General features: G+C 42.9%; 2 protein-coding genes across 2 annotated transcripts in view; both read left to right on the top strand.

The window, feature by feature from the left end:
- Positions 1–5641: 5641 nt before the first annotated feature.
- On the top strand, positions 5642–8257 carry LOC110522183 (hairy/enhancer-of-split related with YRPW motif protein 2). Its single transcript, XM_021600348.2, has 5 exons — positions 5642–5872; positions 6246–6324; positions 6529–6612; positions 6769–6850; positions 7370–8257. The coding sequence occupies exons 1-5, from the start codon at positions 5790–5792 to the stop codon at positions 8041–8043; spliced, it is 1002 nt and encodes a 333-aa protein (XP_021456023.1). The 5' UTR covers positions 5642–5789; the 3' UTR covers positions 8044–8257.
- Positions 8258–11476: 3219 nt separating this feature from the next.
- Positions 11477–12591, top strand: part of pex7 (peroxisomal biogenesis factor 7) — a 31214-nt gene continuing 30099 nt past the window's right edge. The window contains exons 1-3 of the mRNA XM_021600347.2: positions 11477–11834; positions 12113–12170; positions 12303–12456. Coding sequence (XP_021456022.2) covers positions 11729–11834; positions 12113–12170; positions 12303–12456 — 318 coding nt within the window. The 5' untranslated portion in view covers positions 11477–11728. The remainder of the gene's footprint in view (positions 11835–12112; positions 12171–12302; positions 12457–12591) is intronic.

Here is a 12591-nt window from a genome sequence, read left to right as displayed (position 1 = left end):
ACCCCAAGGAGAGATGGTCTGTCTAGGGCTGGGACTGGGCGCTGGAGGGGAGAAGTCAGGCGATTGTCTGGAGACCCTGAACACAGACAGTGTTTTCACTAGGATGCCTGTGTTATACCTCTTGCATAACAAAAGTTAGCTAATATATTCTGCACCAACAGTCGTGGTTATTTTTGACTTTCTGAAGATCAAACAAAGTGTAAGCAAAGTATGCACCTGTGTGTTTTTTTGGAGGGGGGCAGTATCTGTTACTCTTACTGGTTTCTTGGTTCATTTTCTCCTGTGAACCACAGTAGTAGACTAGAATACTATTGGGAAGGTAGTTTCATTGGCTGAAGCCACAGGTAAAAGTGTATCTTTTTGCCAGACAACTGCTGTATCCTGCCGCAATTTCACAGTGGTCAGGTCATTTTATGTGTGGCTGATGACTTCCAGCTGATAATTGGTTTTACACATTTACCACGGGAGTCCCTCCAGTGTGTGTGTGTGTGTGTGTGTGTGTGTGTGTGTGTGTGTGTGTGTGTGTGTGTGTGTGTGTGTGTGTGTGTGTGTGTGTGTGTGTGTGTGTGTGTGTGTGTGTGTGTGTGTGTGTGTGTGTGTGTGTGTGTGTGTGTGTGTGTGTGTGTGTGTGTGTGTGTGTGCATCCCCATTGGGCAACCTTTACCAGGATCATTGAACAGCATAGTGGGACTGGTCGTAGGTTATGTGATCAGAAATCATCAATTTGTTGTTCCTTCCCTTCTTTTAGTGGTAAAAACAACAATCAGTTGTTTAACTGATTTTTTTTTTTAAGTTTGAAAGAACATCATAAATGTTTAATGTTTGCAAGGGATGCCACTACAATTCAAAGGTGAAATGGACAATGGGGTCTGGAGACATAGTAGGGAGACCCAATACTTCCTAAAGCATGTATCCCGACAGGAAACTCAGGTCACTAGACAGGAAATAGAAACAGTGGAGTGGAGCAACCTGTCTGTAATATGTCTATAAATATGTTCTATACCACTTCTTCCACCAGGACGTCAAAAATCTCTCACTGCTAAAAAACATTATAACACCAGATAAGTGAATGTACCCGTCCTCAAGCATTAGACTTCTCTGGGTATGCATTCCGGACACACCTTATCTGGACAAGGAGATGTCAATCTAGAATGGGGGATGATTTGTGGGCTGCTGGACAGAGTCTCTGAGCGTGTGCCTGCGAGGGGGAACTCCAGACGTGTTGCTTTTTAAAAGGCCTGACAGAAATACAGCAGCGTGACAGGGTGAATGGCAGGAAGGGACCTATTATTCTGTGCCGTTTTGTTCCAGCGTTGGCCTGTACGACGCCTGGACCCCGTCTGCCATGTTCTCGCTTCCCAGGATATCCGACTCACGGCCGCCGCTCCAGCTAAAAGCCAACTATTTCACTCCTGAGACGCACAGCGCTTCCTGATATAGGATGCACTTGCTTGTCTCTCTGTGACCTTAAACACTAATAATGGGCCTATAATATGACTCTGGAGTCAAGAGGTTTGGAGTCCGCCCGCCCAGGGCATTGTCACAGTGACTGCTCGTTCCCACTCTCAGGGAAAATAAACAGAGGGCCGTTTGTCTCTGACAAATTAGACAACAATAAGGAAGAGTCTGTATTATTTGGATAGGACTGGATTGTTGTTTTAGCAAACCTGTTGTAATGATATACACTAATGTTTTGATTTGAAATGTGACGGATTCATTAATTGGTCTCAGACTGTTCTAAACACCCAGAATAAAATCCTTTAAATATTAGTAGACAATTTATTGGGCTGAACCTATATGCCCAACAATGTTTGTACCCTGTTTTGCACTGCTACCATGTTGTGCTGCCATGTTGTGTTGCTACTATGTTGTTGTCATGTTGTGTTGCTACCATGCTGTGTTGTGTTGCTGCCATGCAATATTGCTGTCTTAGGTCTCTCTTTATGTAGTGTTGTGTTACTCTCTTGTCGTGGTGTGTTTTGTCTTATATTTATTTTTATTTTTAATCCCAGCCTCCAAGGCCTTTTGCCTTTTGCTAGGCCGTCATTGTAAATAAGAATTTGTTCTTAACTGACTTGCCTAGTTAAATAAAGTTGAAATACAAAAATATATAATAATAAAGTAATGATACAGGCACAGCTCTAAATTCCCTTAATACGTCATGGATTTACTCAGTAGATCCAAGGTCTGTAGCCTATTGCACATTCTGTAAGAAATCCACTTGTTTTTCACTCATATTGGGAGTGGCGAGAGGGGCCGTCCTTGTCTAAGCCCAAGAAAAGAGAGCGCAGGAAGTGGAGGCCCCGGGTAACGGCGTCTGTTACCATGAAGCAGTTAACTTTGTTTGAAGAAGGCAGCTCGCAGGTGACTAAGGGGCAGCCTTGTGTTAGGAGGAGGGCTTGATATTGTGGCTGTTGTTTTCATTGTGTGCTGGGGACTCTGGGAGGGTAAGAACAATAATGCATGTAATGCTGATTTTGGAACGACTCCACACAGCCTTTCCCAGGCTGGGCAGCCTTGGGAACCACTGATACCATGGCACACCGGGCCGGGACCGGGGCCCCATCGCATGGCACAGGGCAGGGGCTGGAGCATGGGGCAGGGTGGAGGATGGAGCAAGTATGTTTGGGACGACGAGAATTCTACTTCCTGCATGGGAATGGAGGACAAAAAAACACACACACACACTAACGCACACACACATACTGTATGCACACACTCTCTCTCACACACTGACACACACATGTACACACAGTCTCCACACACACACACACACACACACTCTCTCTTTCACACACAAACACATAGTCTCTCCCTCTCACAAACGCGCACGCACATGCACACACACAGTACATTATGCCTTTGCGCAAGTCGCCCAAGGCTGGACCAGCCTCATGCTCAGACTATTCTAAGAGGTGACACCAGACATACTGTTTCAAGACACCGTCAAGGAGACTCGACGATGGCAGACATATTTCAACTAATGTTTTCAAGTCATAACCTGGGTTTTAATCAGTGGCTCTTGTTTTCTATCTCCCAAGGATGTAACGTGAAAACAAACAGATTAAGGTGGGGGAGATGGAAGTTTTATCCCCCTTTTGGCAAAGTAAATGATCAACAATTTACCCTGTTTTGGAGGATCTGGAGGACACGTGAAATGAATTGTCTAATACTTTGCCACCTGTGTTGCAAATTATAATATCGAAACTGCCTTTGAAATCATCTGCAAGGGTCTTTGTGACCTAATGTTATAGATATCCTTAGATAAATATGGTGGGTTTGATTACAACTAGTCATTAAACATGTTAAAGGAATACATTTCCAGTAACACACTGGTTTGAAATCCCTTGTACGGAGAACTCTCATCATGGGAGGGATTGGTAGGGAAAGTCCCAGTAGGGACTACAGCACATGTTTTAATTACTCCTCTATTCCCTGTGTCACACCTGAGAGAGCTTGTGCAGGGCACTGGGCTATGAGAGGGTGCTGACAGGTCAATTGGCCTATCTTCAGCGGAAGGTGGGTGTGGATGAGTGAGCTGGGGGAGAAGAGACCAGCCTCTCAGACCCAGGAGGAAGGGAGAAGAGGTAAAGAGTGTGGACACCATGGTCACAGTGCAAATCCACTGTAGCATTTGAATCACTGATGGCGATAGAAAGAGACAAAATATGAAGAAATAAGGAAAACATTTTTTTTTATAATTTTGAGTGCTCAGTTTTTGTACTATTTTACTAAGATACAGTACTTTCCCTCTAGTAGTGTGGTTTGACTTAAGTTGAAGTTATGTATTAATGTATTTCACAAACAGAAATAAAAACAACCTGTTCACTAAAGATCCCACCAAAGAGACCACCTCTTTGTTGAAGCAAAGTTGTGAAAAATAAATGAACGTGTGAAAGGTCAAAAGTTGCCCAGGTCCATTATGGAAGTGGTGCATTTCTAAGCTTTTAGATCATGTGGGTTCAATTGGGCAAACAACAAACACAAACAATGTGAAGAATAGGGATAAGAGCAGCAGTGTCGGCAGTGGGGGGGGGGGGGGGGGGGGGGGGCGAAGCTTGGCTAGCGGTAACCTCCCTGTCACACCAGCCCAGCCTGTGTTCCTGGCTGCATCTCACACGACGATTGGGTTTCACTGCAGTGCGGTGAGTTGTGGGAACGAGTCATCACACTGGCAGGCTGCCTGGGAGTCTGTGCTACCCACCACCAGGGGTTAGGCACATGACGGGGGGGGGGGGGGGGGGGGGTTGTGCACCAAACAATGCGCTGTCTTCACTGTTTAACCCAGGAAACTAACTACAGCTGGAGCATCCAACTGGCAGGGGACCCAATTCATTGTGTGTGTGTGTGTGTGTGTGTGTGTGTGTGTGTTTGTGTGTGTCCTCAATTATATTTACAATGTAATAATTTTGTTCAAATTGTGTTTTATTTGATCTTCATCCCAATGTATTTTATTCAGTTCCAAACAGCACTCCCTATCTGTTGCATCTCTGCTTTGGGCCATAGGCTTAGGCATAGACATAGATTTAGGCATAGATTTTTTTTCTCACTAATTGGTCTTTTGACCAATCAGATCAACTCTGAAAAAGTTCTGATGTGAAAAGATCTTATGTGATTGGTCATGAGACCAATTAGTGGGGGAAAAAAAGATCAGAATTGGGCTGCCTGTGTAAACACAGCCATAGTGGCATATCTCTGAACAGATGATTCAGATGCGTGAAAATCTCTTTCCCCAAAGCTCACATGAGATGTTCTTGGCTCCTCCATGTCTCAATCGACTCTTTTTATAGTCCTTGATGTTGAGTAGACAATTTCAGTTCAAGACCAGGTGTAGACTCTTGACATTCTCCATGCAAGTCCATGATGTCATACACACTACAGACAGATAGACATTCCTTCCTTTCACTCCTTGGGGGCAGATTAGGATTGCTGATGGTCTGGATGTTCAGTTTCACCATTTAAAACTTTCCTATGATTATCTAACTTCTCTCAAACACACCACCCCTTTGTCAGCCATGTTCATAGAATAATGTGGTCAATTATGAAAATACATTTATTCTGGTTATTTTGGGAAACTATTCAACACATTATTCCATAGTATATCACTATATCTTTCCATATAGGCCTATAACTGGGAAATGACATGGTCATGGTGAATAGGTTTCAGGTGGGGAGAGGTGGGAGTAGTTTCTCAGAGGAAATCATTTCTCACTGAAGATGAAGGATTTCATCAAAATTAACATATTTATGAATATTATATTTTGTTTTTATTGTTATCTTTTTTTAGACGAATTACACGTTTCTCTCATTCACTATTTTTGCTTCGTTTTTTCAAGTTCATCTAACGGTTTTGCTACTGTAGCCTAATGTATTATTCCCTGCCATACATATATGTTCTTTTATCGTTGACACAGTGCGCTATGTCCTGTGTATGTTTTGTCACAGTACGCGTTGCTGTAAACAGCTTCTCACGCTTTTCGCAGCCCGCGGGTGTTTTAAACACTAGGCCGACTAAAACTGGGCATAGCCAATTATCTAGGGAACTTGGTCCAGCGCCGCGGCACAAACTTCTCTCTCGTCATTGCTCAGTGGCTCGGGGCGTGTTTTTTCTACTGTGGGTGTTCCCAAGCAGGACGTAGGCGGCTACGCTGCCCTGCATCAGTGAATGAGGCTCCAACGGTTCGTGGGAAAGCTGTACAGAGGGAATTGTATAAGGCACCAGTCATCAGTCTACCTGGCCGCGCACCGATCCACTGAGACGTTAGTAAAGACATATTCTCGCCATCACCATGAAAAGGCCTTGTGATGACAGTACTTCTGACAGCGACATGGATGAAACTATTGATGTCGGCAGTGAGAATAATTATTCTGGGTAAGTTCATAAAAATGATTTGGGTTAGATTAGTCACATTTTCCGCGTGTGCGCCACATGGGAAACGTTGATGAAACTTTAAGTTGAGAAAAGTTTAGCAAAAGCGAAAACGTTTTATTCTGGTGTCAACCTTCAGGTGACAAGTGCAAATTCTCACCTTGATATATGGTTCGGAACACATCCAGGCAATTTTGGAGAATTCTCTCCAATCTATTTTGAATATATAGGAGACTCTTGCTTGATCAGTGCAGGCTACATGAGTGTTTTATGTATAAATTACACACAGTAAACTGTGTGGTTTGGATAATTGCTCATTCGCAAAATAAAAATATTATTTTGAGAAAAACATATCGATTATGTTTGTCCCATACAGGCACAGCAATGGATCATTTATTAGATGTGGCTCCCCAACAACAACAACCCAAGTTATGGCAAGAAAAAAACGAAGAGGGGTAATTATTTATTGAGTAGTTTATTACCATCATTGTTATTATGTATTGCTTATTATTCATTACTGTATTATTTATTACTTATTATTTAAAGATGTATTTCATTATTGTCACGTTATTGTTAACATTATTATTAGTATTATTATTAGGCCTTGAATTGTTATATTTATATTTATAAGTATGCAATAATATAATTGTCTATCCCAGATCATCGAGAAGAGACGGAGAGATCGAATCAATAATAGTTTATCAGAGTTACGTCGACTTGTTCCAACTGCATTTGAAAAACAAGTGAGTTTAAATTATATCCGCTCTGATTTCTAAATGGAACTTACACAAAAGTTTCATTTTCATCAAAACAATAACAGATAAGGTCATTTTGTCTGTCTTTTATTCGTCAAAAGTTCTGAGAGTTTTAAGCTTCATACATCCTGTTGCTCCTTGCAGGGTTCTGCCAAATTAGAGAAAGCAGAAATATTGCAGATGACAGTGGATCACCTAAAGATGCTGCAGACCACTGGCGGTAAAGGTAAGGAGTTCATTGGCTGCTTCTAACTGCTCTCTGCCATACTGTGTAGTGAAATCCTTGCAAGCAAACCCCTTTGACAAGATTAAAGGAGTGGAAATCAATGCTAATGGCAGGGTTGAACTCGTGGGAAAGCGATGCTGGGACAAAAGGAGCACTTGACCCTGCATTGTGTTTGCTTTCATAAATCCGTGGGAGGAGAGGAGGCTGCATTCACAGGCTGCCCTGTTGGTGGTTTGTTTGGAGTTTCCAGTGAGTGTAAAAACGGGTGCACTGGGGAGACAAAACAAACATACAATCATCCCAGCACAATCCCAGACTGTTAAGCTTATGCCTGGAGGCACAGCCGGAGCCCTAATGGTCAGCCTAGGGGACCAGTGTGTATCCATCCCACACCATTTAGTCTTCAATCCCATCAGCAGCTGCTGGCTACATTACAGCTCGTTAGAGGGACCAGCAGTATTTATAGTTGCTTGGCATTCATATTTTCACTGTCACTCCTCTGTCTGTTTGTCTCTCTAGGGTATTTTGATGCCCATTCCCTGGCTATGGACTTCATGAGCGTGGGCTTCAGGGAGTGTCTGACGGAGGTAGCCAGGTACCTGAGCTCTGTGGAGGGATTAGACAGCATTGACCCCCTGCGCGTGCGCCTGGTCTCCCACCTCAGCACCTGCGCGTCTCAGAGGGAGGCAGCTGCCATGACCTCATCCATGGCACACCACCAGCAGGTGCTCCCCCCTCACCACTGGGCCGCAGCCTTCCACCCCCTCCCCACCGCCTTCCTCCAACAGAGTGGACTGCCCTCCTCAGACAGCGCCACCAGCAGACTGTCTGTGGAGGTGCCCCAGCGCGGCTCGGCCCTACTAACAGCCACCTTCGCCCACACTGACTCTTCTCACAGGGCGCCCTCTAATGGCAGCGTGGCACCCTGCGTCCCCCCACTCTCCACCTCCCTCCTGTCGCTCTCGGCAACCGTTCACGCGGCGGCCGCTGCTGCCGCGGCCCAGACTTTCCCCCTGTCCTTTCCCGGAGGATTCCCCATCTTCACACCTCACAGTGTGAGCAGCACAGCGTCTATGGTAGCTTCAGCTGTGTGCCCCTCCATTTCCACCACATCCACTTCACAGCAGAGCAGAGACCGAGAGGGCAGCAGCAAACCATACAGACCTTGGGGAACAGAAGTGGGAGCCTTTTAAGTGTTTGACTTTGGAGGCCATCCACACCATACAGATAAAGGACCAATATTGTTTTATTAACTATGGCTTTTTTGTGTCCATGGACTTTTATTCCACCAGCTTATTTCATTTCTGGCTGTGTGCAAATTCAGAGCACATGCATGCAAGCTCTCTCATGGGAGGGGGAGAGAGAGAGAGAGAGACAGAGAGAGAGAGAGAGAGAGAGAGAGAGAGAGAGAGAGAGAGAGAGAGAGAGAGAGAGAGAGAGAGAGAGAGACAGAGAGAGAGAGAGAGAGAGAGAGAGAGAGAGAGAGAGAGAGAGAGAGAGAGAGAGAGAGAGAGAGAGACAGAGAGAGAGAGAGAGAGAGAGAGAGAGAGAGAGAGAGAGAGAGAGAGAGAGAGAGAGAGAGACAGAGAGAGAGAGAGAGAGAGAGAGAGAGAGAGAGAGAGAGAGAGAATAATTAGATCCACTTAAAATGTACTAATGTTTTATTTTTATTAAAGAACAGCACTCAAATTAGACATCTCTAGACTCCATTTTCTCCCTCTTCAGTGTCAATTTGTTTTCATAATTTTCTTTCACTGTCACTATTGCTTTAGAGCACGTGTTTCCCCAACATTGGCTGTTTAATTCACGTTGTTATGGGCAATATTTTCAGAATTTGAGAAATGGAAACGAAATCCAGCAGAAGTTTTGTTTTGCTTCGATCTCCACTCTTGGTGGAAAATAGTGTGATTAACAATCACACAGCAGTGTCTTTAGTTTGGAGTTGCTCCAATCAATCAGATGAAGGACATTGGAGGAAGAACCACAGGTTTTGGATATAATAAGTCAACACATGAATCAATGTAGTGTGTATCTACTCAAATCCATGAACTAACAAGTTTGTAAATATGTGTGAATATTAGATGAACTAGAAGCTATATTGAAGATGGAGGAAGACATATTTGGTATGATGCACTTCAATTTGCTGCTGGAAACACGACAGGAGATTTTTTCTTTAGAATGTACAAAAACAACACATCACATCCCAGTTCCAACTGGAGTTGAATGATACTAGTATAACTTGTATTTTTATATAACCGTTTCTTTGCAAACAGCCCTCTATGGATGTCACTGATTAAACATTTTGTTAAATATTTGGCCACTCACGAGTATATTCTTCTTTGTTTCACCACAGATCAATGGAACCAGTGTGTGTGCCACTGCCAATACTATAGTACCATATTAAAAGCTTTTTTTTTTTTTTTTACAAGTCACAAATTGAAGACCACAAAGTATATGTTCAGTCTTTTGGTGAGGGAAAATATTCATCTTTCCTGTTATTTGTTTTTGAGACAAAACAAAACTCCCTAAGAGAGACACACATAAGTATAATTGCATAACTGGCACCGTCTGGCACTGTCTGGTAGCCTATACACAGAGTTGTAAATCAGTCACCAAAATGTCTCTAGCCTTTCCCATCAAAAACTCACCCTATTCTGTAATTATATCTACTACAGGGACATATAGACCTTGACGTTTTAAAATATATCCTTATGTGTCTGTTGTGTCACTTTTAGACTGCACCTCTAGTTGATTGCATGGGTTAGCTTATGGCAATGCTTAATGGTATTCAAAGGGGGGAAAAGAGAATCTGTAAAGAGTCTGGTTCCATTTCTCCCTTGGAGAAAGAACTTGTCAACGCGAATACAGGGTATCAACAGCCCTGACAAACCGCTGGTTTGGAACAGAAGTATAAAGGCAAAACAACTTTGGTCACTCCTCCCAAGATGGATCTTTATGCTGGCCTAATCCACTCTCTTTATCCTGGGTCTGTTAGAAAGATTTACATTAGTAAATCACTGTCACACCATTCAATTCCTTAAAAGAAAAAGTATCAGCATTTCCAAGTGAATGGGGATTACGACAAACAGCGCCTGCTGCCTACCGACAATCATGGGAACAGCGCTCGGTCATAAATCCGTGGGTTATATGCTTTGCTCCGGACTGGTTCTCACGCCGGGGCGAGCGCTTTGAAGTCCTGTCATAAATCAAAGGCGCACATGAACCACAGAAACGTCAAATGGCGGATGCTGTGGGCTAGCCTGGGCTGGTCTGCACACCTTTTAGTAGGCTTCATCATCGTCGTTTAGAATGTATTACATCTAATGTTTATCGATTCAATATGATTATGGTTCTTTTGTGAAATTGTTTTAATCAGTTTAATGTGTCCGACGCTACGCATCATCTCTCGGTTATCAATGTGCCCTTTTTTTTGCCGCGTAGCCTAATAACAATATTTTTTACCAGTTTATGCGCCAAAAATAAAAATCACATCAATAACTCAACGGATTTCATGTTCTTACATAGATGTAAGACTGATTAAATATCTTCAAATGAAGCCGAGGTAAGGAGGCCTAAATACCTAACTTTGTACTTCAAACCTGAATTGCCGAACACTCAACAAAATGATCTAAGTCATACAAATGTTATTATCATTTTAAACATTTGTGATCAAGTTGCAACAAGTGACTTTTCTTGAATTATTAAAATAGTCATTGTGATTATTTTCAGTGAGTTTTATCACACCATATAAAGTTACCAAGCAAAAAACAAGAAACCTAACCATTTGAAATGGTACACTACAGGTGACAAATAAGATTATTTAAATTACATAATAAAGTAGAAGATGGTTGATACGTTCAAGTGAGTGATTACAGACACCCACGGCAATGTCGCCACCTTGTGATGAAGTTAATTCAACCATTGGATATCCATTATCCAATCCATAGACATGAATTTGGACCATAGAGAACCAAGATAATAAAAACATATATATGACTAGGTTTCTATACAATTATTAAAGTTGTAGCCTCAGTATGTGTTCATAATCATAATCATAATCATAATGGGGGGTATCGATTATGCTGAACCGTGAGGCACCAGGCAAAGACCCGTTATGTCATAGGGCGAAACACGATAGGGAGGAGCTCCCACTCAAATCGAACAGTAATCAATACCGCTTGTTCATTTTGTCAGCAATACAGCATGGTGCATCGTCAGCATGGTGCATCGTCCATAAACATAGGCTACATCTCTTTCCCATAAAATACATGTTTGAATTGTCTAACTCATTTTCATTGGGAAGGCAGATGAAGCTAAATAGCAATCCATTTTGCATGCGATTTTACAGAATCCTACTCATTACTCCACATGCTCTTACGTCACTTTTTTTGCCGACTTCGCCAAGTGCTTTGAACGGGGCACCTGGCTCACGCTTGGGAGTCAGACCGGTTCCAAAATAAATACAATAAACTTTTACCCGGGCAAACACTCTTACAGGGCACCCGGGTGAGGTTAATCGAAGCCCCTTAAAAATCACAAAGGGCTGATTTGGGATCAGTAAATCAGTGCTCAAAGCCATTCGACCAATGAGGAGCTTGGGGGGAGCACTCACCAATCAGAAGGCTTGTGATCTTTGTTCTTCCGTGGTGATCTCGCAAACGAGGAAGTGTGGAGACCATACACTAGAGATTCATGTTTATTAACAATATATGTTTACGTTCCTGATTAATAAAGCTTTGTTACGTTGTAGCCTATTTTATTTTCATAAAACTATGCGCGCAACACAACTATTTTGGGCAGGTTAAACATTACAACCAAGTGTTGCTCTGTTTGACGAGGCAGTGACATAGTACAACTCACCAAACAACTTGAGAGGTTATGAAGACATTCAAGTTCCCAGCTCGACACGGCTATGCAGTGGAGATATCACCGTTTATTCCAACACGGTTGGCGTGTGCGACATCCCAGTATTATGGAATTGCAGGTGAATAAACGGTGTAGACTATTTCATAAATTAATCTCGTCACGACAAAATCGAAGAGCAGGGCTCAGGTAAATGTCACATTGTGATTAACGGGTTGAGAGTTTCGAGACTGCAAGTGTGTATTTATTGTTGGTTACTGTCGGCGATTACAATATGACAGCCATTGTTTTTAGCTAGGTTCCATAGTGTTATCATGAAACCAAGAACTTGTTGCACTTTTAATGCAATGCTTACTTGCATTTATTCTAATGAAGTGTGTGTGTGCCTGTGTTCTCAAGGATGTGGGACACTGCTTGTGCTGGAGCAGACCGAGACCGGGATCACTCTTGTGAAAAGGTAATCAACTTTCCAACATTGAAATTTCTCATACTGACACAGTTTGACAACAATGCATCACACATTCAACAGTCACTCAAACAACTACGCTGATGCATCCTCTCCCTGTATTGCTACCTCTGTCTCATGCAGTTTTGACTGGAACGATGGTCTGTTTGACGTGACGTGGAGTGAGAGTAATGAGCATATCCTGTTGACCGGAGGAGGAGACGGGTCTCTGCAGGTCTGGGACACAGCCAACCCCCAGCCCGGGCCACTGCAGGTGCTCAAAGAGCACACACAAGAGGTGGGCTTGTTACCTTCCATGAGCTTATCATCATATTACCAATGTAACTATTATAAGCATACAATTGTAGGGTTCCATCTTACAATACGTCATTGTAATACTGTTGTAAGTACAGTATAATTACTAAAGGACAAT

Source organism: Oncorhynchus mykiss, chromosome 4 (genome assembly GCF_013265735.2).
Source record: "Oncorhynchus mykiss isolate Arlee chromosome 4, USDA_OmykA_1.1, whole genome shotgun sequence".
Classification (NCBI taxonomy): domain Eukaryota; kingdom Metazoa; phylum Chordata; class Actinopteri; order Salmoniformes; family Salmonidae; genus Oncorhynchus; species Oncorhynchus mykiss.
Note: the sequence above shows the minus strand (reverse complement) of the source record. Positions and strands in the feature narration are given on the sequence as shown.

Excerpts from the sequence above, each read along its gene's own strand:
- LOC110522183 (XM_021600348.2), top strand. The coding sequence starts at position 5,790 with ATGAAAAGGCCTTGTGATGACAGTACTTCTGACAGCGACATGGATGAA. Across the intron at positions 6,325-6,528 it reads CAAGAAAAAAACGAAGAGGG|ATCATCGAGAAGAGACGGAG; the intron begins GTAATTATTTAT and ends TGTCTATCCCAG. Across the intron at positions 6,613-6,768 it reads CAACTGCATTTGAAAAACAA|GGTTCTGCCAAATTAGAGAA; the intron begins GTGAGTTTAAAT and ends TGCTCCTTGCAG.